The following is a 27,468-nucleotide window of genomic DNA, read 5'->3' as shown; positions in this document are numbered from 1 at the left end:
GAGCGCCCGAGCCCGAGCGAGCCCTCAGCGGCACCGGCCAGCCCGGGGCTCGGGGACAGCAGGGCTGCGACACTGCCCCCCCCGGGACGGGACACACTGGCTCACACTGCTGCCCGTGTCACCCGGCACGGTGACACCGTCTCACACACACACTCCCTCCTGCCCGGTCCCTGTCCCTCCCCGTCTCCATGGTAACGGGAGGCGGTGCTGACGCGGAGGCAGCGCCTCCCGCTGGTCACCTGACACGGGCCTTCGGATCACGTGATAGGGGCTCCATCGTCGCCATCTTGAAGCGGCGGCCGGAGGTGAGGCTAACCGGGCTTTCTCCGTTATTGCCGGCTAACGGCGGGGTGGCGCGGCCCGGGGCCCGCGGGCGGCAGCGGCGGCGGTGGGCGGGCAGCGGCGGGCGGCCGAGCGCCAGGCAGGGGGCCAGGCGCGGCGGCGGCGGGCCGGCCCCGGGGCGCCGCGCCGCAGCCCATGTGCGGAGCCGCGGGCGGCAGCGGCTCCCGGCGAACCTTCCCGGGCCCGGGGCTGCCTCCGTTCGCTTTACTCCCCTCCCCTCCTTCCCTCACCCCTCCTCGCCGCCCCGGCGGGCCGGCTCCTCGCTGCTCTCGGCCGCAGCGGCTCCGCTGCCCCGCGCCCGGAGCGCTGTCGGAGCGGCGCCTGCGGGCACGGAGCAGGGCGGGCAGCGCGGCTCGGCCGCCTCGGCGAGGGTGGCCGGCCGCCCGGGGAGATTCCCTGCCCTCGGGGGCCGCGATACCATCGCACCGCCCTCTGCGAGACAGGTTGTGCAAAGCGTGCTCGGCTCTTCCTGCCCTGGAGGCGTTCACCCTGCCTGGCCGCGCTCGGCCCGCGGGTTGGGCAGGGCTGGAAGCGGCAGCTCGGAGGCGATTTGCTCGGGGCTGCATCTTCCCTCCGCGTCCTTTTGGCATCCCCAGACACTGCTTTTTAATTACTATGTAGGTGGTTTGGACAGCGCTCTCAGGCACGTGTGACTCTTGGGGCTGGTCCTGTGCAGGGACAGGAGCTGGACTCGATGATCCTCGTGGGTCCCTTCCAACTTACTCTGTGATAATTTGTGCACAGGTCTTACCATCCCTCTAAAAACCAGAGTCTGCAAAAGTAAACGTTAAACTCTAAGCAAAGAGTGACATAACACATATATACTGTAGTTATGCATCTGGTAACAGGGATCAGCTCCAAGCACCCCAAATAATACAAGTGAAGGTCCTCTCTTTGCCTTTTTGACATAGCAACAGTAAATGGCAGCATATTTCCTTTATCATCTCTGTCAAGGATTTTTCATCTTAGTTGTTATGCTCTTTTCAGGTAGAGAAAATATTTGCCTATTTAACATTACTCAAAAAGTTTTAAAAGTACCAAGGGTAATTTAAGGTAGCATCAATTTTCCTTAACTCATTTTCAATTTGAAAATATTTCAAGTAGACATTACTCCTTTGAGCATTTCATTAAATCTGCATTCAGGGGAAAAGCAGGTTTGTTCACTTTTCACAATGGTTTTGAAACATGTTACAGGCTGTCTGAAACAAACACCAAAGTATTTTTATATAGCTGAATTAGGGTTTTCAAATAATAGTTTTCAACTTGTAGTATTTAACATGAGGTACAGATGATACTAAAAAATTAACATTGCTTATATTGATAGATCTGATGATAACCTGAATTGTAAGCTGAATGATAGATGAAGGAAATTTATGTAGTTCTGCCCAGAATTTTTCTGTAGTGGGAAAGGGACACCACAGACCCTGCTCTCATGTGTCTGTGCATTATAATGCTGTACAGTAAATCCACAAGTAGAAATCAGTGGATTTCATGGGTTTTTAGGACCAGTTCTGGAAATTCTTTTTTGGCCTCTGTGTCTTTCTTGCAAAAAAAAAAAAAAAATCCACATGAATTTACTTGGCATAATTTTTCAAGGATGACTGATAAATAGCCCTCATCTCTTTATGTTCTCAGTTTTATACCTAGTATATAGAAACTTTGTATAAAATATATCTGTGTGTATATGTAGTGGCACTTGAATTGGTTATTTCTAGACATTTTTAGAGAAGTAAATTTGAATGTAAGACCTTTTGTCCAGCTCCTTCACCTGCCACCCCACAGCTCTGCCCACATCACAAAGTATGTTTTCATGTACATTTTTGTATATTGGCTTCTAATTTGACCTCAAACACTGCACTTTATTGCCTGTGGTTTATGGTTTGATATTTTTAAAGGAGGGGTAATTGGAAATAGTAACTGCCTGTAGCTTCCCCTCAAAACAGAGAAGAAATGCTCTTTATAACTTTAGTACCATTTGATTTTTCCTGCAATTAAGAAATTGTAGCTGCAATTAGTGAGTTTTCTAGAAAATTACATTTATAATGAGAAGTATGATTTGGCATTTGAATGGTCTTTAAAATAGTCATAGTGAAATGACTAATGCAAGTAAATGACAGAATTGCTTTCTTTTACCATTTCAAGGAAAAAACCTGCTTATTTTTGTAAACTATATTGTTGCAAATTGTCATTTGCTTTAGGAGCATCGATGCATCAAAGTACATTAGGAATATATTTTTGTATCCTACTGTGCTTTTAAACATCAATATACCAGTTACTGTCAATTGGTATTTTAATGTTTAGCATTCAAATGTGTAGTGCTTGTAAGGAAAAGGAGAATAGCTGTAACACTGTTCTTCAGCTTATATTTGAAAATACTTGTCTTACCCTTGTACAACTTGGAGGCAGCCTGTTGGAGGCTCTCTTGGAATTATTCTCTGCAGCTGTATTGAAAAGCATCCACTGAATGTCCCCAATATCTTTGGCTATTTCTCTAGCCATTCTGAAAATTTTTATTAGTTTAGTGGAATTGGGCTTCTGTGTTTGGTAGAGAGAGCAATGTAAGTAGTATTGGGCTGTGTTTTCATTATTGTGCAGGTATAAATCTTTATTTTTATAACCCCCATTCTCCTAGGTATTATGGAAGAAGGAACCAGCATTGCAGTATTGATGCCAAATATTGGGGAGCAGGAGGCTGTGCTGATTTCTGAAACAGTCATTGGCCCAACACTGCAGAGCAGTGAAGACCAGAGAAAATGTAAAACTGACCCCCTGATCCACGTTATCCAGAAGCTGAGCAAAATAGTTGAAAGTGAGAAGTCACAAAGGTGCCTTTTAATAGGGAAGAAACGTTCCCATGCCGACGCTTCTGCGCAGGCCTTGGATGCAGCCGAGCTCTGTGAAATCCCAGCTAAAGCCATCGAGCTCTCTGTGATTGCCACTAAAAAGACTGAAGAGTTACAAGCAGATTATATTGTGACTGACTGTCTTCCACCAAGCAGAAAAAAGGTGACGTGCTACCAATGTGGTCTCTGTAATTTTCTATCGCCTTCGCTTTTAACTCTACAAGAACATATAAAACAACATGGGCAGAAAAATGAAGTGATATTAATGTGCTCAGAATGTCATTTTGCCTCCAAAAGCCAAGAAGAACTTGAATCCCACTTCCAAAATCACCACGAGAACAGTGGTAAAAACAGCATCCAGACAAAAGTGCAGCAGTGTGTCAGTGTCACAAGTTCATTTCTGCAAGGGCCAGTGGAAGGAAGTGTCAAATCAGGGACTGATCAGACAGGAAATGTGGAATGTAAGGATCCAGCTCAGTCTGCTCCTGTGCCTGAAATGGGTAGGAGGAAGTGGTACACCTACGAGCAGTATGGCATGTACAGGTGTTTAATATGCAGGTACACCTGCGGTCAGCAGAGGATGTTGAAAACACACGCTTGGAAACACGCAGGGGAGGTTGATTGCTCCTACCCCATCTTTGAGGAAGAAAATGAAAACACCAGCTTGTCAGAGACAGTTGTAACTCACACACCTCAGAGCATGGATACAGTTGTCCTCTCTCTGGAAAACAGTGAACTTGATATCCATAGTGAGCCTTCTCTTCAGCTTCAGATTTGCAATTCTGAGCAGCTGTCGTGTAAATCGCCCGTAGGAACAAATGTAAAAGAGGAAGAGATATTAAGTGAGTCCGTGGTGCATTCTCCTACTACAGAGGTTGTAGAGGAAACTGTATCAGATACAGAACCAGACAATATGATAACTGACAGCCTGCTTTCATCAGCACAGAAAATCATCAGTTGTAGTCCAAATAAAAAGGGTCATGTTAATGTCATAGTAGAGCGTTTGCCAGGTGCTGAAGAAAGTGTTTTACAAAAGCCATTCTTAATGAACACTGACATTGAAACAGAAAAAAAATTGATCTCAGAAGAGTCCTCTGTCACCTGTGAAGAACCTGCTGAAGTTTATCATTCAGATGCAATTCAAGAAGTAATAATAGAATGGAATAACACCGAGAAGAAAGAGAACGAATTAAGTGCTAATAAAAATGTAACAGCTGACGAAAATGTGCCTCCTGCACGAAGGAGGACAAATTCAGAGTCATTGAGACTGCACTCCTTAGCAGCAGAAGCTCTTGTTACAATGCCAATCAGAGCTGCAGAATTGACTCGGTCCAGCCTCAGGGCTCTGACTGGAGAAGATGCTGTGGATGCAGGTGCAGGACAGGGAGGAGCTGATGGCCCATGCATGGCTCATTCTAAAGTGGTGTCCTCACTTAAGGATCCTTCAGAGGAGTTCAGTGGCTTAAACCAAAGCGAATGTGCAATAGTTGAGATAAAGAAAGACAGACCAGAGTTATCAGAAGCACCAATTAAAATGGGCATCAGTATGTCACTGCTCACCGTCATTGAAAAGCTGAAGGAGAGGACGGACCAGAACGCCTCTGACGATGACATCCTGAAAGAGCTCCAGGACAACGCGCAGTGCCAGAGCGGCGGCGAGGCGGCCGTGGCGGGGAGCAGCCTGGTGGAGTTCATCCCCAGCGCCGAGCGGCCGTACCGCTGCCGCCTGTGCCACTACAGCAGCGGCAACAAGGGCTACATCAAGCAGCACCTGCGCGTGCACCGCCAGCGCCAGCCCTACCAGTGCCCCATCTGCGAGCACATCGCCGGCGACAGCAAGGGCCTGGAGAGCCACATGATCAACCACTGCAAAGCTCGCATGTACCAGTGCAAGCAGTGCGAGGAGTCCTTCCACTACAAGGTAAAGCTCTTGCCCGTGCCTCTGGAATCCCTAAAGAACCTCTTTCGCTGCTTTCTTAATAACTGCTGATCCCTCTTTCTAACTTATTTCAGTCTGACATCCTGGCTTCGTTGTAATTACCATTAGGGATTATTGCCAGCAGCACGTGCTGAATATACAGTTCAACTGTAATTATTCTGCTTTGCCCACTGAAATAACCTTGCTTCCTCACATAACTTCTTTTCGTGAGGATTATCCTATGGACATAATAATAGTGTGTTGTTTTTCTGCCCACACATAGGAACTGCAGGAAGAAATGGAAACATCAAAGAACTTAATAGCTGAAATTTTAAAAGAATGCTCTAACATACCTTCCTCTTGTGAGTGTGGCAGTTGGGGGTAACATTGAAGCAGAATTTTTTTTTTTTTTTTCTGCTGTTTTCTTGCTCTGGATGTTCTATAGAACTTAGATATGAAAGATTACATACCAGAGCAGAATAATACATTTCTGTCATTTTCCTAATTGCTATTTTAAGCATAAGTGAGTGAGTTCGTATGCACTCAGCTCAGTACTCAGGAATACAGAACAGATTGCATCAGTGCCCAGCTGTACAGATGAACCTCTTGGAAGCAGTGGTCATGCAAATTTTCCCATACTTATTGTCATTTAATCCTAGTTTGAAAAAATATACAGGTAGGGTAGCAAAAGGCTCTCTTTTCTTTCTCCTCCCCAAGCAAGTAGAAACAGGATGGGTGTATTTTTAAGTCAGTAGGTAATATGAAAATTGAGGTAATTTTCACACAAGCATCTAATCTCATATTGCTTTTGGAGTACAGTACTTTTGGAGGAAGGACTGTGGCCACCTGTCTGTGGCACTGGGGAAAGAAGGAAATATTTTCTAGATAAACACAAATCATAGAATGCTCTCAGTCACTCTCACCAGTCCTTCCTGTTACTAATCCATGATATTTACTTGTTTTGTTTGTAGCAAAATTACCTAAGGGATAATCTGTATATATGTTAACATGCATTTCATACCAGTTGCCATTAAAGCTTGAGTAACAATGTCACAGATGATTGCAATATTCCAAGTGTGTTTGTCACTGTATGTTTGTAGTGTATTTTTTAACATTTACTGTTTTTTCAGAGCCAGCTGCGAAATCATGAAAGAGAACAGCACAGTCTTCCAGATCTCTTCTCTGCAGCCACAGCTAACAAACTAATTGTTTCCAACGAAGCAGATGATAGAGAAGGTACTGTTTATATTTACACTTGAAATCACAAAAACTCACTCATAACATTACTTGTTTGCTGTATTTGTGTAACTGGTTTGAAGATCTCTTGTGCTGAAATGCTTTCATGCCTATTCATAACCTTAAATATATGTTTTTTCCAGAGGGCAGAATTTACCATAGTCAGTCTTGAGGTGGTGTTTATTGTTAGCTGATATATTTTTAGCCCCAGTAATTAAACCCTTCTTGTGACAAACAACTTATATGCAACATTATTTGGGATATTTAAGAAGAAAATCTTTTTTTCTTTCTTTTCTTCAACAACTATAGTATTTTCCAAATGACCTAAACAAAACAAAGTCTTTTTTTTAAACTCACCATGGTAATGTAGTTTACTATCAGCATATGCATACAATGCCATCCCTTCTGAGTTTAGAAATTTCTGTTTAATTATGGTAATGTCCAAAATGAGTCATTTATTTTAGCCCTAGTGAGGCCAATGTAAGACATTCTAAATATGCAACTTGTATCTGTAAGAGTTGCCTGGGTAACAGTAGGGGTGCATTTTCATAGAGACATAGAATGGTTTGGGCTGGAAGGAACTTAAAGCTCCTCTCTTTCCAAGCCCTGCCATGGGCAGGGACAGCTCCCACTAGACCTGGTTGCTTAGAGCCTCATGTTTGTTTGACTGTGTATCTGCTTCTAATTTAAGAAGGTTTGTTTGCAAAACATAAACAGAAACAAAAGAGCAAAACAAACACAAACCCAACAAACTCTTGAGGCATTAAGGTAATCAAATAGGGAAAAAAAAAAAAAAAACAACAAAATTCTGAAGTTCAGGAGAAAATGTGGCCTTAAAATCCCTTGTGTGTCCTGGAAAGCCACTATGCATCATTGCAGCATGAATGCATCCTTCTACAGCTACCGAAAATATTTACAGCATTTTTATTTTGAAGGCAACACTGTAATTATTAGCATTTTGCAATTTTAGAGCATTATGGATAAATACTAGTAATTAGATAGTCTCTGAACAACTGTGAGCTGAAGTATTCCCATTTTATGCACAAAGCTCTTTTCTGTCCTCTCTGTGCTCTGGTTTGTTTAGACAGCAAAATGTGCACTCTAATAGTACTTAGGTTGCTGTGGTAATTTCTGGGTTCTACTCTTTCCTCTACAGCTGCTCAGTGAGTGCAAAAGTTGTTGAAATGGATGCAATTTCTTGTGAAAAAAGGCACTGACCAGCAGGAGCCAGGGTGGATGGGCAATGGTTTGTCCATTGGTACACGTCAGACCAGAATGAGTTCCCAGCTTTGCCTTCTGCTCTCTCAGCTCACACTGCCTCCTTTTCTGGCTTTCAGTATATGAGTTAAAAGTTAATTACCTTCTCAACCTCAGGTAGAATGACCCTTCCCAGCTCCTTTTTGCTCTCATCAATGCAGAAGGCATTTAAATTGAGGAAATTGAGCTGTACTGCTCAGTACATTTCAGCAGCTAAGCCTGAGAGAGCCATTCAAAGCCAGGGGGAGACAAGGAAATGGCCAGGGAGGGTCTGCTGGGAGAGGGAACGTTTCCTATTACATACTGGGGGTTTTCTGCAGGAGCAGTAGCGAAAATGTTTTAATGGCAGTGATAGGAACTAAAACATTGTTACTTTAGTAAGTTACAAATATCTACCAGCACAGCTTGGACTGTTACTTCTGACAGTGTTTTGTGTGCTGTAAACCAGTGTTCCTGAAGATGTCCTGATACAGGAATAACTACCTTGCAATGCCTGAAAGTGTCAGGTTTGGAGAAATAATGTACGTTTTGAGCTTAGCTCCTGGTAATGTGAAAATCAATAGTCCTATCTGCTTTTGAAATTAGTATGTTTAATGAGTTTGTTTTACAGTTTATATCCTGATTTTGTAATTTGACTTTTATGAAAGGGAAGCCCCTGTTCAAGAAATCTGCTTGCTTTCAATTAATTTAGAAATGTTTTTATAAATATTTTTTTCTTATTATTACCTTATACAAGCATTCCAGCTATGCACTTTAATTGTTTACCTCACATGAAATTTAGTAATGTGGCTTGAATGAAAACAGTTCTCCTTTTAAACTTTTATTAACTCATACTGTGGAATGCTTAAATTATTTCAGAACCAATTTATAATCAAATTGCAGCACCACTGCAGTACAGCAATCTCTTGTCAAACAGATGTCATCCCTATAAAGAGACACAAAGCAAAGAAGTTTATGGCATAGCATCTGTTTATGTGAAAGATGCCTGAGCTGGAACAGTTTCATTTCTTGTTTATGAAATGGTTAGTCCTAAAAGTCTTTTTATTCATCATGGTTGTACAATAAATTAAAAGGAGCATTATGACACTGCATATGATCAGACTGTAAATGTCTAATAATGAAGGAATAGGGTAATAAGCAGCATTACAGGAGCACCTGTTACTGCTGCTGCAACAAAGATCTGTCATTTCCATATTCACTTGTAGGAGACCTGATATTTTCCATCCAGAAAGCAAAACAGGCCCCAAACCCACAAGAAATAAGTCAGCTGAGGGGATGAGGGACACAAGTGCTATTTTGTAACAGCAAGAGATTATGTGAAATATTATAATTTATGTGCATTTTCTGGAAGGAATAAATATAAAGTAGTGATTGGTATAAATAATTGCTCCTAAGTGTGTGCTGCTGGGTGTGAGCATCTCAGAACTATGCTGTAGCTAATATGTTTGCATAATGCTTTAAAAATCTCATTAGATACTGTTGGTTTTAAACTGCCTGCCCACTGAAATACCAAATTTGTAACAGAAAATACATTTGGAAGCAGTTCATTCTAAAGCTGCAGAATTTAAGATGGAAAACCCCTTCAAGCAGAGCACAGCCCCTGCTCTCCTATGGATCTGCAGCCCAGTCAGTGTCCTTGATCCACTTGAGGTCTCTAACATGAATGTGTTTTCATAAAAGAATAATGCAAAAATATAAATTCCAAAGTCTTCAAGTAAATAATTAGGATTGTTCTGATAATTTTTACATTAAATGAAAAACAAATCTAATAAATTTTGAGCATTTTGTAGGAAAAATTTCAATATATTTTGCTTTAAGGTTGACTTGCAAAGAGTGCCTGGCTGTGTATTATTTCTTATAAAAATGCTAAAGAGTGAGAACTGTATCATGTTTTAAAATGAAATATAGGAAACATATTTTTGGTTATCTTGATACACACAGAGATATTCCAATTTTGTTTCACTATCTTTGCATTCAGACTGCTATTTTATTTCATATGATATACTATATATTCTTCACAATAACCCTCTGGGGTTATCAGCCTTACCTAATTACTTTGCATCTTGAAAGTGCTAAATTTTGGAGTGAAAGTTTAATTAGTTGTAATTTTTCCTTACTATTGAAGCTCTGTGACTGTATTCATCAGAATAATATATCTAGAACCCTTTTTGGCATAATTCAGTGCCTGTCTGTGGGAAATGTCTCTTTAAAAGAGTTTTACCATCATGACTCTTAATTATTTTGATAATGAGAAAATTCAGCCTAAAAATGCACGAGGTACAGCATGATAGGCTGTAATGGGAAAATTACCTGCATAAAAAATGCCATCCCTCTTCCCAAATGTTAATATCTTAACCCAAATCAGTCCCATTATTCAGTGAGGGAACAGGAACAGGGCTGTTGAGGTGTACACACTTATATCTCAAAAACATTCCAGCTGTGCATGGTGGGCACACATTTCCCTGTGTAAGGAGTCATTAGCCTTTGTCTCTGCAACCATTAATTTTTCAAGAGTCTTTTTTATTCTGGAAGGAAAAAAAATTACTTTTGTTACAATTGCTTTTTAGTAATTTGGATAAGTTCCAAATTATTTATTCCGACATCTGGTCAATATCTATTTTTTTATCATTTCATATCTTACTGAAAATGTGACTGTATGTTGAATGATAAAAAGGATTTAGAGGCTTTGGGAGGTTTTTTACTTTTCTTTTCTGTATTTGCCAGTTTGAAACTCATCCATTCTCATCCCAGTCTTATCCTTTGATTTGATGCATTCTGCAAAACATTGAAACTGCTGGGTTCAGCAGTCCCACATATTATCACCTTTTGCTGTAACACAGGACTTGACCCAACTACAGGGATAAGGAGAACTTCCACACAGAGAAAAAGAATGTGTTTTCCTAAAATTTTAATAATTCCTGTAAATGGCAAGGCAAATGCAGAACAGTATGGTAAAATAAACCATCCCTTTATTACCTCTGTGTCTGCTGTCTTATTTAATACTTTAAAAGCATTAAATATTTATCAACATTCAAAACTATTACTTTCAAATGTAAATTCGTGTTTCATAATTCACTTGTGATGAAATTATGATCTGAGAATTCCTTACAACGCTGAGTGCAGCTCTCTAAAGTAATGGGTTTTGTTCCAATAGGAAGCAAGTGTTCAGCCCAGAAGCTGTTCAGGTGTGATGTCTGTGACTACACGAGCACAACGTACGTGGGTGTGCGCAATCACCGCCGCATCCACAGCTCGGACAAGCCGTACAGGTGAGTGCCTGCCTCAGCCTGCCAGGGCCACTGAGCTGCTCATGCCCCTGGCACAGCTGCTGGGAAAGAGCTGCAATTGCACTCTTTTACTGCAAATTACTGAAGGAGACACACTTGCTGGCTGACTCAAACTATGTAATTAAGATTTGCTAATTTTTCCAGGATGCATCTTTTGCTGTGGCAGTCTTCTGCCTTTTTTCAGTTTGAAGCATTCACATGTGGAGAGGAAGATAATTCTGTTATAATACTGGACTTTGGCCAACAGTAATAATATATTTCTCAAAACCCTTGCACACCTAACTTCATTTTGGATTTGCTTTATTGCAAAACGTTCTCCATTGTCATATTACTGCTTTATTCATCAGCTGCTACTGAGTGTGAAAAAAGTCTGCCCTTGTCACCAAGTGCCTCATCTTTTTCACTGTTTCTAACAATAGTAACATACTCACTTAGGATCATATTTTATAAGTTTTCTACAAGAGTATCATATGGATCTGTATAGGAACTTGGGAACCTAAACTCACGTGTAATACTACTGCCGAGGTCCTAAGCAAAAAAATTAATCTCACATTTTCCCATTGGTTGTTACATAAATTCCCCCAAATTCAATCTGTGCTTATACAGTGTGGATCTCTGTCCCTCTCTAGTGGCTAGAAAATAGATCTGAGCCAATAGATTTTTTGAACTGATCTTTAATGTAAACTTCTGTCTTTACTGTAAATTCTAGGAACTCAACACCTTGAAAGGCTGAGCCAAGCCAGGGACTTTCTCTTTTGGATAAACAAACCCTGAAGATATGCTGGATTTTGATTTGTGCATTAAAACGATATCCCATAACACCAGCAGAAATTCACAAGATGTTTACTCAGAGAGCAAGGGTGGAATACAAATAGATTGTTTTCTCCTCAGAACCTTCACTATTACCATTATTCATTACTTAGTGAGGTTGGAGCAGCAGATACTGTAAAGTGTCTTGTACGTGGTAGTTTTCAAATTGGTGTTAGCAGCCTGTTTTGATTTAGGAACCCTTGGAAATTTTCCATTGGTGATACAGACTGCTGCATACTAAATACAAACCGACCCATCTGCCTTCCTTCTCTTATTATTTTTTCATAAACCCCTTAGACAAATCTGAAAACCTGGCAGGATACTTGAGCCACATCTGAAAACCATAATGATCCAGTATTTATGGTATTTCTCCTTCTGAAACATGAATTCCTCAAGCCTTCCATAGTGTCAAAGAGCAACCTACTACATTGCTGCCTTTTTGAGAGCTGTAAACATATTTTATATTTGTTTTACAAAACTTGCTGGAAACTAAGGTGTTGAGCCTTAAAGGATATGTTCTTGTAGATTTGATATGTTCTGGATTTTAGTACTGCACAATTATATCCTTTCAAAAATATAGTGAGTATTCTCAGGCTAAGTGTGCTGCAGTCTCAAATTGCTTCACACTATAGAACAGGCTTTTACAATGTCATGAGAACATTGCTGGTGCATTAAGTAGAGCACATAGTCTCCCCTGCAGCTCTTAGGGTCACACTGTGCTTTTGAAAGGGCTGTACCCAGCAACCTGCATCCTCATCTCCCTCGCTCTTAGTGCTACTTACCCACATCAGGAGAGGGGCACGAGAGACATTTCAGGAAGAAGCATAATTTGTAAGCTTGCTGAAAGGTGGAGGCTTTTTTGGGTGCAAAAGATTCTCACTGCCCAACAGCAGGTTAATGTCATACCTTGGAATTCTGTAAATATGGCTTGTCCTCAGCTGCAGCCTTTGCATTCTGGTAGCTGCTGGGGTTTGGAGCAGTGTCAGCAGTGAATGGTCAGATCAGTCACTTGTTGTTGTCTCTTCAGATGTCGCGTGTGTGACTTCGCCACCACAAATATGAATAGCTTGAAGTGCCACATGAGGCAGCACCCCCAGGAGCATCAGGCAGTGCAGCTCTTGGAACAGTTCAAGTATGTAACGGGGCTCCTTAAAGCAGTGTTCAGATCCTGTTCCCTTCCCTCCTAGAGTCATTCTTTGGTCCACAGAGTTATCTGGGGTTTTTTGATGGATTTGCCATGGCATTCCCAGGCTGATTAAACATGTCCATGATTTCCCTCTGGGACACTGTTCAGCTTTTGCTTTCCAGAATGTGGTGGTTGCACACAAACTGCCTACTGCAAGTAGATTCTGGGCCATGTTAATTACCTAAGCATGCCTGGAATTGTTTAGGAGATTGTATGAGCCAAAACCATGCCATGGCACTTCTAACAGTGAACATTATAGACAGGTAAATTCCAATATCCAGGAATGTTCCCTGGCTTTCTTTAGTGTCTCAGTACAGCCTTTGCATGTACATGTCAGTTGGAATCCAGGTCGGCATCACCTAGTTAAGATTTAGTATGAATAGCCATTAAGGGATGAGTGTCCCTTTTAGTCTCTTCATAGATATGGGTGGTTTATAGGTATATGAGAAAGTTGGTACAAATGTGCATAATTGCCTACTACTAATTTGTAACAAAAAATAGAAATTGGGAAGGGAAAAGAAAGAAAGTTGGGAATATTCTGAATATTTCTTAGTGGAAGATTTTAAGGGCAATATGAAAAGTCTAAATAAAGCACACTCATATAGAGGTTTCTTCTCAAGAAAAGCTGCTTCTACCATTTAAAGTACTTCCACTGCATTTTTCCCAAATGTTCCTAGAAGCATTAAGTTGTATTTGCTCAGCTGTCATCCTTCCTGCAGTATTGCTCCTGGTATTACCATGGATTACTGGAAACCTCCACACTTTGGTCCCTGATCCCCAAGGAATTAGTCTATCCAAAGCTGCAAGAGAATTGTTTCAATGTATCAATGTACACCTGAACAGTGAAGTTTAATAATTCAGCACAAATCAAGCAGTAGGGCAGGTCATGCTATGGAATTGAAAGGCTTCTGCTACTAAACTCAGTGGTAAATAATTTTGTTTCTCTGACAGAGTTGCATATACTGTAGTTTATGATCATTAACTTAGTGCAGCATACTAAAAGCTGTTGGAGTTTGTGTCTGATTTGAACTGTATGCTAAAATAGCCAACAGTATTTGGCTCAAAAGATACTGTTCTCAGCAAAGTAAATTGTATTAGTAAATCACCTGAGTAAATTAATGAGCTTCAAAAAATGAGAGTATTTAAAAGGGACTGAAAATGGACACTGGGCTGTGGCTTCGTTGATTGTATTCCCGAATCACTGACCAAGCAGTGTTAGTGGCACAGAAAATCATGTATGGTGAGACTAGTGGGCACATTAAATGAAATAAAGATTATTTGTTGATCTTTGTGTGTTACAAAAAAATTATTTTGGCCTAATTTTATCTATAAATTAACTATAAGGTCTGCCTTTTGTCTAATGACGTATTTTGTAACAGTCTCATTAGAGATATTAGGATTCCCAATCTGAGAAGAGACTCACCTGTCTTTGAAAGCATCCATTTTCTTTGTGAGGCTCCATATTACAAGGAAAAGAGACAAATAGGATCCTAGAGAAAAGTGAGCTAGAAGGACAAACCCATTGTTCCCCAGCAGGACAGAATTACCTTGTTCCATAAGCAAGATAATGTACTGTGCTTTCACCCGACTTGGGAGATTTCTGCTGTTCTCTGCAATCTTCTGCTGAGCAGAAGTTGTTTTCTGTGTTTGATTATTTGCAGGGCATTTAAGGACTATACCCTACTGTGTTTAAGAAAGCCTTACTGAATTGTAGTGTATAATGTGGTTTTATGTAGGCCTTCTTGTGTTTCCAGGTTACATTTCTGAAAAGGTCTTAAAAATTTACACAAACTGACTTGCATTGTGGTCATTTTAACAGACTCATCATAGTAACCCACTGAGATCACATTGCTTGAGCAGAGCTGGATTCCTGGTTATAATTTATTAGCACAAAGTCACCTTCAATTGATTCTGATCTTTTCCATGGGATTTGGGGAACTGAAGCCTTCCAAAGTAGCAGGCAGCTGAGCAAAATAGCTTTTTTATGCAAAAGACAAAAAGACAGATCCTGCTCTGAAGTGATGTCATGCAGTATCACTCATCTCCTTCATGCTGAGGTGACTAATTTATCATCTTAAAAACATCTAAAGAACCTCCTCTGATGTATATTCGTGCATGAAAAGGGTTATACAGGATTTGATCAGTCTTGGGTTATTTCTGTCCATAAATATACACTACATCTCCCTGTCAATAGGATTTATTCTTCAAGGTTTTGTTCTTTACTGCATAAGATGGTGTTTTACAGGGAAATAGAAAATTTAGTCTTGTGGTACTGGAGCTGGTGGAAAATTCTGGAGAAAATGATCTCCTGTCTGAATCCTGATCTGTGAATCTATTCAAAATCTGACACCACCCTCAGCAACCTGCTGATCCTGCTTGAGGGGCTGGATTGGACTGTGAAACCTCAAGAGGTCCCTTCCAACTTCAACAACCCTGTGATCCTTAATAAACTAATACCTGCTATAACAGGAAAGACTTATTTCATTCAATTGACATAATTAGTGCTAATTACACAGTTCCTGCTTGGTTCAGAGCAGTGGCAGAGAGCTCACCACCTCCCTGCCAGATGCCCTGTTTCTGCACTCAGCAGAAGTACTGCATTTCTGCAGTGCTTACACAGTTTTATCAGGCCAAGCAGATAAGATTTCAATTCAGTTGTTTAGGAAATTAAAAAAAAAAAATCAGTATGTTCTCAGATCCTAAAAATAGTCTTATATTTCAGGATGAAACTTTGCAAACTAACGTGACCCAGTTATGAAACTGAAAATGGGACCAGGAAGAAGGTTCACATGGATCTCTCTGCTTACTCATCCTTTAGGAAGAGCTAAACCATTATTAAACTAACAAAATTTGGCTTTGAAATGTTTCTCTTTTTCTTTCTCCGTTTTTCCCCCAGATGTTCTCTCTGTGGATATGTATGTAGCCATCCTCCATCCCTGAAGTCCCACATGTGGAAACATGCAAGTGACCAAAATTATAACTATGAACAAGTGAACAAGGCTATTAATGATGCAATTTCACAAAGCAGTAGGTATGTGTGATTTACTGTCAAGCCCTATCCCTGACCCAAAATCAAGTTCCCATCTAAAAGCAACCACTGTATACTTTAATATTTGTTTTGGGTTTTATTATTATTTCAGGTTTCAAGGACAACTCACTGACAAAACCTTATTAGAAGGTGCAGATGAAAGTACAGTACCTATACTAGGAAGTTCAGACAACCTGGTGTCTTTTACAGAGTCCATTAACCAGACTGCAAATGAAATTTCAGGTTCTGATGAAAATGAAAAACCTACATTGATGAATACCTCATGCAGTCTAGAAAAGAACTCCACTCTACCCCATCTTGGCACAGAATACTGTGTTCTTCTCTTCTGCTGCTGCATTTGTGGTTTTGAGTCTACCAACAAAGAAAATCTGCTGGATCATATGAAAGAACATGAGGGTGAAATCATAAACATCATTTTAAACAAGGACCACAGCACGACTCAGAATACAAACTAGGTGAAGCAGTAAGTTAAGAGAGGATTTCCTAGAGTGATATTTTCTTTTTTTGCTAATTTTTGCCTGAGAAACTTGCTAAAGAGAAGAATTGCAAGCAAAACTTGATTTCCCATCCTGAGTTCTTGTTTTAGTAGGAGTACAGTGTTTGAACCAGGGAGTGATGAATCAGTCAGCAATTTAAGAGATAAATACAAGGTGTGGAGAATAGAACGATCCATTTTAACCTTGTTCTTCTTTATATGGTGCCAAGAATGTAGGACTGTTGTTTTTTTTTCATTTCCTGTCAGGTACTAGTCAGTAATAATGCATTAGCACAGTACTTTAAAACCCAAAGGTGTGAAAGCTTTGAATCACTTGAAAAGCTTTTTTCTTCCTCCCTCTTTGTTGTTTTCCAAGTAATTCAGCAAAGAAGGTTTTTACCCTCTTTTTTGAAAGATGATCTGGCAGCAGATCAGATAAAACTGTTACAGTGTGATCTGGTAAACCCTCCTGCCAGGAAGGTGGGGAGAGGGGAGGTGGGCCAGGGCATGTGTGTGTTGTATTCACACACAGGAGTTCCATTTTTCCCAGTCTATTTTTAAGGCTTTACAAACTCCCAAGTCATTTTCCAACAAAGACTGCCATCCTTTCCATTGATTTACAGCAGCAGGAGGTGAAGGGCCTAGAGGCATTCTGTTAAAAACTATTTGTTGATTGGATCCTAACTACAAAACTGGTATCTTTTCAACTCATAGTGTGTAACAGATTATTTTTATAACAATAACCTGTTGTTTCTTCATGGTTTTCTTGACATGTTCAGACTAATTATTTTAAAATAGAAAAGCTTATAATGTCACTTTCCATTTTTGGTGATTATTTTGCAGTATGGATGAGCAATGTTTTTAATGAGACAAGATATAAACAATAATTGCCACAAAGTGATGTAGATGAAATCTATGTAGATTCCAAAGATGTAGGTGAGCACAAATTGGGATTTTCAGAAACGCCTACGGGCTTTGGCAATCTTTGAAATGCCACTGGCTGGCCAAATTTCCCACTTGTCTGTCAGAGCTGTAACTGTAGAAATAATGAGCTGAAATATATTCTTCCTGTAGAAAATCATATTTTAAAAAGAAATGGCAAACAATGTCCTAAGCCAAAACTGTATCCAGTTGCTTACTGAATAAATTTTACTAGTGCCTATAGTATGGATTGATAAAGGGAATTAGAGATTACTTTGTTGTCTAAGAAACACATAGAAATCTCACCCTTCTAAAACCTTCAGCTTCTAAAATTACTGGGGGGGGGGGATTGGTGTGTGTTGTTTTTACAGTTACAGCAGTTGGCAGTAGAAGATACTCATCTGTATATCACTGTGGAATATTATTACACTGGCTAGTTTCCTGGCAACTTTGTTGAGGATATTAAGTTGGCTACTTAATTTCTTCAAAGATCCATTAAGTGTAGTATCACTTCCAAAGAAGCCCTTTGGCAGCCAGATTTAAACTTCCTGGTTCAGGCATGTATTCCTTCTTCTAATGAATGGCACAGGCACTGCAGCTTGCCTGGTGCTGACACGGGCATGCAGTGACCTGATCTTTAGTAGCTCAGTATTTATAAAGTTCCTTACTCTTAGGAAAACAGTGGTTGCTGGTTCCCTTATTTACACCCTTCTGGCAGCAGAAATCAGCTGCAGCTGTAAATGTGAGGCTGGCACATGGAGTGTCTGTATTGTGCTAGCACTGCCTGGAAGTGGCAAGCAGGAAAAGAAAACAGTAACAGAAGTCACAGCTTCATGAAGCAGCACAAAATGTAGAGACCAGGGTAAAAGGACTAAGACTTCAAGTGTATTTGATACTTGTTTTCAAGAAATTTCCTCAATTTGACTTCTTCTTTTGGGTTAAATAGGTATTATTTTGTTTATAAATTAGATAGCAGAAAGTACACATTTGACTTGAAGAATTAGTCAGAATATAAGGTCAAAGCATTTTTGTGTTGAATTTTTGAGATACTTTAAATACGTATCTGAAGTTAATTGTACATTATTTTCAGTTAAAAGTTATTTTTCATATTCCTACAGTTGGATTTTACATTTGAAAAACACATTATTTATTTACATGATCCCAAATTCCAGAGGAGATAATGAACTTTAAATGGGATATTCATATTGTCTCACTGACACTGCTATTATACCTTCAGTATAGAATTAATGTGAAAATACTACATCATCTGAAATATATCTCAACTTTCTCACTCAGAAGTCCCATTTGTTTGAAAAATTAAAGGACAATGAGATCCCTAGTAATGCTAAACTACCAGTCAGTATTCACAGAAACAATATTTACTGCACTGTTATTTTTGTGTAACTCTGTTAAAGTTGCTCAGCTAGTGAAAGACAAAAAAGGAAAAACTTGTATTCATAAGCTAAAAAGGAGATGGCAATGAACCAAAATTTCAGAAGCCAATAACCTTGAATGCAGAAGAAGAGCTCTGGCGTGTGTGGAAGGCACACGAGCAGCATTCTGTGCAGTGCACCAGGAATCAGTGTCACAGATCCCTGAGCAGGATGTGGCTGTTCACAGTTGTTCTTGGCCATCTTGTTGCTATGTTCTTTTTGACCATGTGTTCCTGTAAAGCAGAAAGCTACTTGCCTCTACAAACCATTATCAGTCCTGACAAATGCCAACAAAGAATTCTTTCCCATATGCACAGAGATTTACTTTTTTTAGCTGTCTCCATGCTGCTTGCAATTAGTTACCCACTCATAGTTCCCAGGGACTTTGTCAGAAGTCCTGCATGTGAAATAATTATAGACTTAGTTTTTCTGAAAGCAAATTGTTTCTCAGGTTACCTGCTTTCGAAAGTATATGGCTGGCCTGGTTGCATGTTTTGTAAGGGGTTTTAAGCACATTTCAGAGTCACTGACACTGCAAATTTCCCCTTTCTTTAAGCTTTTAAACTGTTTTTGTCTCTTAGGTCACAGCACTAGCAGGTGATCAGCTATTCAAGTGCTGTTTGTTTAAATTAGATCTTATTCTGTGATACAAACTGTACCTTGCAGCTTTGTTTGCAATGCCTGTACTTCCACTAAAGAGCAAACTTCATTTATACTTGGCTGTACTGAAAAATGGGTGCATATTTCATCTTCCTGATTTATGCTTGACCTGGAAAAATAGAGTGGGATTCAGTCAGAGTTATTGTATTTTCCTCTTTCATAAGCACTTATTTAATCATTTGAAGAAATGTACAGTTGGTGCTCAAAGTAACATTTGTTAAGATATATTTAATAGAAATTTACATTTGCATTTGATATTCATGGACATGGGTACATGTATTTTTTTAAGAAAAGGTATTGTAACACTATGGCACTGCTTTTATAGCCAAAGTATAAAAAAATTTAGAAAACTGACATGTAAAGACTGCAGTTAATTCTGATACTGTATCTTAATAAATAGGATGAGTTTTGTTTTATAAAGTTATCCAGCACATTAAGCTGCATGCCTTAAGCTCTCTCTAGGATTGTGTTCCTGATAGGCAACTCTTTGGAAGGATGAAGCAAAGTCTGTAGTACTACTTTAACTACCTTCTGGAATACTGTACAATGGTAGAATAATTTATTTTGCTTTACAGGAGTTTGTCACGTATTGACTTTAATATTGTATTTTGGTAATAAACTTTTTTTTGTTAAACTCTTTGGTCACTTTTATTTGGCCTCTATGAAATATGAATATAGAAAATCCAAACACTGAACCAGTGTTTAGAGAGAGGGAAAGCTGTTCAGTCAAAAAGTATTTCAAATACTTTACTGCCATTTCTTACTGACATATGAAATCATTAGTTGTTATTACTAGTTTAAACACTGCCAATACAAGTTTTATCAAATAACTGTGGTGAAGAAATATGAAACTGTTAAGTCAAAATATTTGTAAGCCTGCATGCAGTTAGGGTGGCACCATGCTGAAGAACTGCAAATTCGAAATTCATAATGAAACTAGTAGGAATTTTTTCCTTAATTTAAATAAGAGTGAAAGCCTTAATCAGCTTTTTTCAGGTGATTAACTTTTGCTTTTCCATCACATAAGCTAAAACATATCTTGAAACCTATTTTAAATATACAGCATATTTCTTGGCCTTGCTGGAGCTTTACATCCCATCTCTCTCAGGAAAAACTAAAGTCAGTTGGTGTTGCTGGGGAGAGAAGAGAGAGTATGGCCAGGATACCCACTGCTGGTATCAGCATGGTTTGCAGTTACTTAAACAAGCAATCTTTTGCCATCTTCTTGTTGTTATTATTAGGGCCCTGGGCCAAATATGTTGAAATAAAGGCTGGAACTACAAATGGGTTTAGATGCAACACTAGAGAATGCTGTGTCATGCAGCTTTTTCACATTTTCGCTAATGCAAAACCTGGGGGAAAAGCTCTCTGTAGTAGGATGTGGCATCCAGGTATTATCCTGTTCACTGGGCTAAAACACCTTCCCCACTTCAGCTGAACAAAGCACAGGAGCCTCCTCAGAAGTATGTCCCCCCCTAAATAACCTGGCCACGAGTGATCACAGGTGGGACTGGGTACCGAGGGTCCTGTGATGGTTGGAACAGCCCTGGGAACTGGGAGAAAAGGAGCCAGCAGTGGGATTCGATCCCTCTGTCCCAGACCTGTGTTTAGGGCTGGAATTGCTGCAGAAAGCTGATGCACCACAGGGAGCCTTTGTTCTGCATCCCTTCGAGGCATGTTTGGAGAAGAGCTGTCACACACAGCAAGGGAGATAGCATTACAACTGACCTAAGATTAGTTGATAATAAAATCTACAATTGCTAAAGCCAAGATGTTTTTTTTTTTCACCCAAAAGCAAAAACTTCAGGAGGCTAAAAAGCTTTAAAAGTTGAGAGAGGTGAGAACCCAGAAATTTGGCATGCTTGCCACCTACCACAAGGCTGCTGAACAGCAACTCAAAACACTGCAGGTTAAGACTTAAAATTTACTGGGGCAGAACTTGAGTCCTCCTGCTTTTCTAGTTCATGGTAGCTCTTTCTACAGTACAATCCAAGAAAACACAAATAAACAGAATTTAAAGTTTCTTCCAACCATTTCCTGTTTGTAGATGTTTGGCATTTGCTGGGATTATGGCTAATTTGGTGCCAACATGAACACTCCACTACTTTGATCTAGCTGGAACAGAATGAGCAAACAGAATATTGTTAAATATCCTTTTGCTATTTTGGCAAGTAAGAAGCCAGCATTGCAACAGTATTATATCAATTCAGTTATGATATAATCATCAGAATTACTGATTGCAAGCTACAGTTTGGTGCCTTTAATTTACATTTTTTAACACAACTTTTAGATATTAATATCCATCTGGAAGCTTTTTAGTTCTTCTGTATTCTCATACTTGAAACATTACAAATCCATTACATCCATGCATGGGGTCATAAAACAGGAGAATTAAGACAATTCCCCCCTTCTCTGGGATTTCTAAAGGTCTTCACTGGTTATCTTTTCTAAACCATTTCTGTAACTGCTTGTTCTTGTAGAATTTACTTTGTATTTGCCTCTTTATAAGTAGTGCAGTAGCAGAACTTATTCCAGGAAATATCTTCCACAGCATCCCCTTTCTTACAAATGTAAGTACATTATCTGCTTTACACAAAAACCTGCAGGCACTCAAGGTGTTTATCTGCACTGTAAAATTTCTTGTACTTATACAGTGTGTTCATTTCAACAAACACATGACATCTAGGATGTGGCAGTGACAAAGGGAAGGTAAATCTATTGCCCATGGTAAGGCACTTTTCATTCTTAGTTTAAGCATTCCCTACAAATGTATGACCTGCCTTATTGCTCAAAAAAACAAAACCAAAAGAAGTATGGCTGTAAATTGACTTACAGTAGAAATGTTTAAATATTTGGAGGACTTGATTAGAGGAAGTAAGATAATTGTTTGTTCTAAAAAATACTTACAAAACAAAATAAGCACGCAGAGCAGATACTGAAAAATTTCCTGATTTCTAGTGTCAATGGCTTCAAAGTTCAGAATGACCAGGATGATTATTACATCATTTTCTTGCTGTCTCTGAGCGTGCTTTCTGTTAATTTCATGGCTCTTCCTCCTCGAAATACTAAGTTTTTCAATGAACCAAGGTTGTGGAATGAGAGAGTAAAAAAAAAAAAAAAGTAAAAGTATCGCTGTACTATAAAATTGTGATGGAAAATCAACTAAATATTGTCCTGGAGAAGTGAACTCTCCCCCTGACAATTCCACAGAATTTGTATGGATTATTGGGAAATCAGCCTCCTGTGATAGGACCTGGAGTTGGGTTGTTGGTTATGGCTTCATGGGACCTGATTTTTTCTACAATTACTAAATAAAGTGCAAATAAAACTTACAATAAAGACTTACTGCAGGGGTAGGTTATACCCATTAAGTAGAAGAAAGTCTGGCATTGCTGTTATTTTCCAGCTACGAAAGGTCTTTTCCCCCTTTAAACGTTTATGGTGCAGTTAAGCAAGAAATACAGTGGAGCTTATAATGTGTTGAACAGAACACGCAGCTCTAACTTCAATTTTAAAATCACACATATATGGAACTATATCGGGGGGGAGAGAGGCGGCGAGAAATACATTTTAAAAACCCACTACAAATAAATTCTAGGGCACCACTTGAGCAAAGCATCCCCCAACAGCGCGACCCTCGGGGAGGGGCCCCGCCGCCCCTTTCCCACGGGGACGCGAGGCTCGGAGCGCTGGCTGTGCCGGATTTCCGCCGCATGCCCGCCCTGGCCCGTTCGAACAGCGATGGAGCGGCAGCCGGGGCGGGGGCCGGGCCTGTGACGGGCGAATGTGCCCGCCCCGGCTCTCGGTCTCCGCCCGGCAGGGCCGAGCGCCCGGCGCCGCACCCGCCCCTTCCCCTTTCCCTTCCCCTTTCGCTTCGCTTTCCCTTCCCTGCCCGCGGCGGGGCCCGGGCGGCTCCCGCAGCAGCTCCGGCAGCAGCGGCCGCAGGTACCGGGGCGCGGGGCCGGGGAGCGGGCGGGGGGAGCCGCGGCGGGGCCACGCAGGCCGCGGGAGCCCCGGGCCCGGCCCTGGCCCTGGCCCTGCCCCTGCCCCGGGCCCGGCTCTCCGCGGCGGCGGGGCCGGGTGCGAGCTGCCCGCCCCGGCGTGTGAGGAGCGCTGGCACCGCGGGCGGGGTGGGGATGAGCATCTTACCTTTGTTAATTAATTAATTGTCAGGTGTGCCACAAACCCGCTCTTCCAGAGCGTGAGCTCTCGCAGCTCCCGAGGTGTGTGAGGAGGAGGCGAAGCTCATCCGCTGCCAAAGCTTCCCACAAAGTTGTGTGGCCGAGGCGTTGGTTGCCTGCGGCGCTGCCCGCAGCAGCCGGGTCGGTTCCAGCGCGGGGAGCAGCTGTTGCTGCCGGGCTGGAGCGGGCGGTGCCGCCGGGAGGGATGGATGGCGCTGCCCGCCGGTGCCCGGTGGCAGCAGCTCTGTGCATGCACCGAGCTCCCAGAGCCGACAGCACCTGGCCACTGCCGGGGCACTGACTGCACGAGCTTCTGGGCTTGTGATGGTCTCGGTTCTACGGCGTGGAAAACATCCAGTATTCTTTTAACACTGTTTCTAGTTTTTTATAACACGAGTGTTTTCTGGCATCATTTTTGCATCTTTTGACCTCCTTTTTTTGGGTGTTTCCTGAAAGTCAGGATTTAAATGACTGGTTTCATATTTTAGGCACCCAATAAAAATTGGCTGAAAAGACTAATTTTTCTTTGAAGGAATTAGACTTTTTAAAAATGGGGAGCCTGGTGTGCATTTTGAGTCAAGGGCTAAAAAAGTGAGGGCATTCAAAATAATGAATCATTCTAAAAACCTGTTCAGGAGTATGTAAAATGGTGAACATTAGTCTGTATAATTCTAAAATAATGTTTTCTATAATCGGCTGAGTGGTACAGATTTAAAGAAAGACCTTGCATTTTGATAAGATAGCCTTTCTGTACAGTAGAGTTCTAGAAGTCAAAGTCTGTGGTGTCAGTAAGATGTGGGGTTTTTTTCACATATTTCATACAGTATCAAGTGATTGCTTGGGTAGGAAGATGCATTGCTTATGTGTGTCCATTTAGGAGTCAGGCTGAAGAATAATGAATTAAAGTGACTGACACCATGACAACCGTAAGACAGAGAAGGGTTGGAAAAGGCACAGAAGCAGCTGAAGATCAGCCTTCAGAGGAGACAAATGTGAAGCCTGATGGGAAAATTCTGCCTGGTGGGTAGTGAAAAACAAAGTGACATTCTGGCTTTTTAGTAATGTTTTGGTTTTGATCTGTCCTAAGCACAGCTCAGAGCTAGGCACGTGATAAATGCATTTCCATACTTGAATATCACCAGAATTAATTGGATGAGACAGAGGGTGTCATGCAGACTGCTGCATGTCAATCTTATCTCTGTTTTAAAATCTTAATTTAAATCGGTGAGAACAATTGTTTCAATTTATTAATGGTGACACACTATCAGCTTGATGTGGCCATCCAAAGTTCTTCAAAGAATCCCAGTCCAAATAATTGGTAACATAAAAGGATTTGAAGACAGCTGATGAAATGTACTTAAAAATAGGCAGGCTGCATATAAAATCCAAATTTAACTGCAATCTTTTGCTTTTTAATTTATAGGACTCTTGGTAGGTAAATTTAAAAGAGAGTCATTAAGTGTCTTAATTCCCGGATCTGTTAAAGTAATGAAATTCTGACATAATAATCAAAAACATTTTTGTATGGGATTATAGCTTTAGAGCTGACAAAGTACCTTGTTTTTTGGGGGATTTTTAGATTTAGGGGATATTTTGATGTAAATTCTAAATGTTTCTCTGCCTTTGGGCAGATGAAAGGAAAGTTCTGTTGTTGTCTCTGCAGAAACACGCTCAGGCCATGTACAAAAAGAACAAGTGGTCATAATTCTCCTGTATCCCAGCCCTCAGCTCCATGGCATTGCAGTGGGAACCCTTAAGCAGATGTCACACACAGTATGAAGTAGCCATTTCAAAGATACAATTCCAGATCACAAATCCATATTAAACCTTACATTAACATTGAAAATACAAAACCCCCAGGAATGTAAGTGCACAGTGAAGGCCTGGAGGCCAGAACACATCCTGTCTTTGCCACCCTGCCCTTGCTCCTGTGTCAGCAGGAGCCCATCTGCAATTCAGAGCATGACACCATCATCAAAGGCTGCTTTGGCTGCTCTTCAGTCTCTTTGTGGGTATTTAGTGAGGCTTCTAAACCTTCACTGTTGTTTTCTACAAAAACTGAGCAACCCCCCCACAAAAGGCAGCTATTTTTAGACCTTTCTTGTGAATTTCTTGCTTTGTCATCAGTCATGCTGTATTGCATGAATTTAAAAAGTTCTGGAAGATATTTCAATTCAGATTTACAAATTAGTTATGACATTGAGCTAAACTTCTATAGGATCATGGTGTCCTTAAATTTAAAGTATGCCAATTAAGGCACACTTTATTTCACCTTGTATGTAAATAAAATACACTGATTTTCCTAGATGAGAAAATAAAAACAAAAAATGTGTTAAAACCAGGTGTCCTGTTACTTGCAGAATGTAAACTACACTAGCACAGGCAATGGATACATGGCTTTCCAAAATCCCCATAGGTTCAGTAATATGTTTCACAGTTACAGACTGAAATATTTTTCTTCCCAGATCCTCCAGGTGGAAAGCTGTGGAGCATACTCTCAGTAACTGTTGGTGGAATTGGTGCCATCTCTCTCGGACTTCTTACTTCTGTTTATGTAGCTACACTGCATGAAAATGACCTGTGGTTTTCCAATATCAAGGTAACAATAATTTTCCTAGTTTCATCAGTAGTTTTGTGGAGCATTAATATGAGAATTATGAAATTTCTTTTTTTTTTGGGAACTTGTATTGCAGCCTGCTCAAGACCAGAATATTTCATTTTTAAAAATTCAATTTAAAAAAAGCTGTGCTTCCCACTATACTTCATCAGTTCTATAAATACCTGTCCCCAATTTTTTCTCTAAAAATATTGCTAGAGAGCTCCTATCTGAGTTGTAGCTATGGTTCTTCCAAAAACTGATCTTTATCTACAATCGAATTTCAACATTTTCCTATATGTTTTTCTGTAATCATCTTACTTTTATCCAAAGCAATCTAAAATTAAAATAAAAACCAACAGTTAAACAAAACAGTATGCAAAATCCTGGCACACAGGTCTTGAATCGTATTTCCACTGCTGTAATATTATTTTGTAATACAGTTTAGGGATAGTCTCTTGCTTTTCAAAACTAATTTTATATAACGTCATCCTAAATATGCAACCCTCAAAACATATTTCTGCCATTCACTAATGTCAACCCAGCCATTCCCAAGACCCAGGACTGACTAGTTTTTTTGTAGAATCACTGCAGAGAAAATAATGCAGCTGTACCCACAGCTAAATTTAACCAGAGAAAAGAACAGGTGAGTCATTTCCCTTTCAAATGCCTAAAATCCATTCTGCTAGGTCTGTGTATTGTGTTGTTCAAAGAGTACATTTATTTAACTGGAATACTTGCCTTGCAATATGTCTTTTCTATGCTACACGCTTTTTGTGGCCCAGAAACATTTCTATTCCCCTAATACAAATAATTTGCATTTCCTGCAACAGTTGCTGTTGTATTATACCTATAATACTGTGTTGTGCCCACCCTTATCTTCTTTGGCTATATAGAGATGTTGTACTCAATATATATTGAAGGTACACCTTGGGTTTGCCTTTTCCTTCCAAAAGCAAGTAGTGAATAATTTCAAGGTGTTGAATATTTCCAAGTTCAAGCAGGCATGGGCTTGTGGCAACATATGAACATAATGGATGCATCTTTTTTATTCTGTCAGACTGACCCAGAGGAGCACAGAGTTGACTGAAATAAGCAGCTCTGTAGTTATAATTAAGTTGTCCCCTCAATTGGTGAAATAGTAATTTTATTTGATAATTATTGTTTTCATTTTAAGTACACTAGAATGCCACTAGATACCAAAACTGAAATAAGCCCCTCTAGTTTTTTGTAGTCGGGATTCTGTTGTCTTTGTAGCTGTTATTTCATCCCGT

General features: G+C 40.4%; 2 protein-coding genes across 6 annotated transcripts in view; both read left to right on the top strand.

Annotated features, from left to right (window-relative positions):
* Positions 1-218: 218 nt before the first annotated feature.
* ZNF507 (zinc finger protein 507) lies at positions 219-20,054 on the top strand. 3 transcript variants are annotated; one of them, XM_030227615.2, is made up of 7 exons: positions 219-305; positions 2,975-5,106; positions 6,234-6,339; positions 10,751-10,865; positions 12,721-12,825; positions 15,776-15,910; positions 16,020-20,054. In XM_030227615.2, exons 2-7 carry the CDS (start codon positions 2,980-2,982, stop codon positions 16,381-16,383), a joined length of 2,952 nt encoding a protein of 983 aa, XP_030083475.2. In that variant the 5' UTR covers positions 219-305; positions 2,975-2,979; the 3' UTR covers positions 16,384-20,054. The 3 variants fall into 3 exon arrangements, with proteins under 3 accessions (XP_030083475.2, XP_050834905.1, XP_030083476.2); XM_050978948.1 differs by having other exon boundaries at positions 16,151-16,278; XM_030227616.2 differs by lacking the exon at positions 12,721-12,825.
* Positions 20,055-23,235: 3,181 nt separating this feature from the next.
* Positions 23,236-27,468, top strand: part of DPY19L3 (dpy-19 like C-mannosyltransferase 3) — a 34,857-nt gene continuing 30,624 nt past the window's right edge. For all 3 annotated transcript variants that reach the window (XR_003944779.2, XM_030227514.2, XM_030227513.2), the window contains exons 1-3: positions 23,236-23,362; positions 24,476-24,618; positions 26,064-26,197. Coding sequence is in view for 2 of the 3 variants with exons in the window: in XM_030227514.2 (XP_030083374.2) it covers positions 24,516-24,618; positions 26,064-26,197 (237 nt within the window). In the remaining variant the exon portion in view is untranslated. The remainder of the gene's footprint in view (positions 23,363-24,475; positions 24,619-26,063; positions 26,198-27,468) is intronic.

This window comes from Serinus canaria, chromosome 11 (assembly GCF_022539315.1).
Source record: "Serinus canaria isolate serCan28SL12 chromosome 11, serCan2020, whole genome shotgun sequence".
Classification (NCBI taxonomy): Eukaryota; Metazoa; Chordata; class Aves; order Passeriformes; family Fringillidae; genus Serinus; species Serinus canaria.
This window is presented reverse-complemented; position numbering and strand designations above follow the sequence as displayed.

Excerpts from the sequence above, each read along its gene's own strand:
- ZNF507 (XM_030227615.2), top strand. The coding sequence starts at position 2,980 with ATGGAAGAAGGAACCAGCATTGCAGTATTGATGCCAAATATTGGGGAG. Across the intron at positions 5,107-6,233 it reads AGGAGTCCTTCCACTACAAG|AGCCAGCTGCGAAATCATGA; the intron begins GTAAAGCTCTTG and ends CTGTTTTTTCAG. Across the intron at positions 15,911-16,019 it reads GCAATTTCACAAAGCAGTAG|GTTTCAAGGACAACTCACTG; the intron begins GTATGTGTGATT and ends TTATTATTTCAG.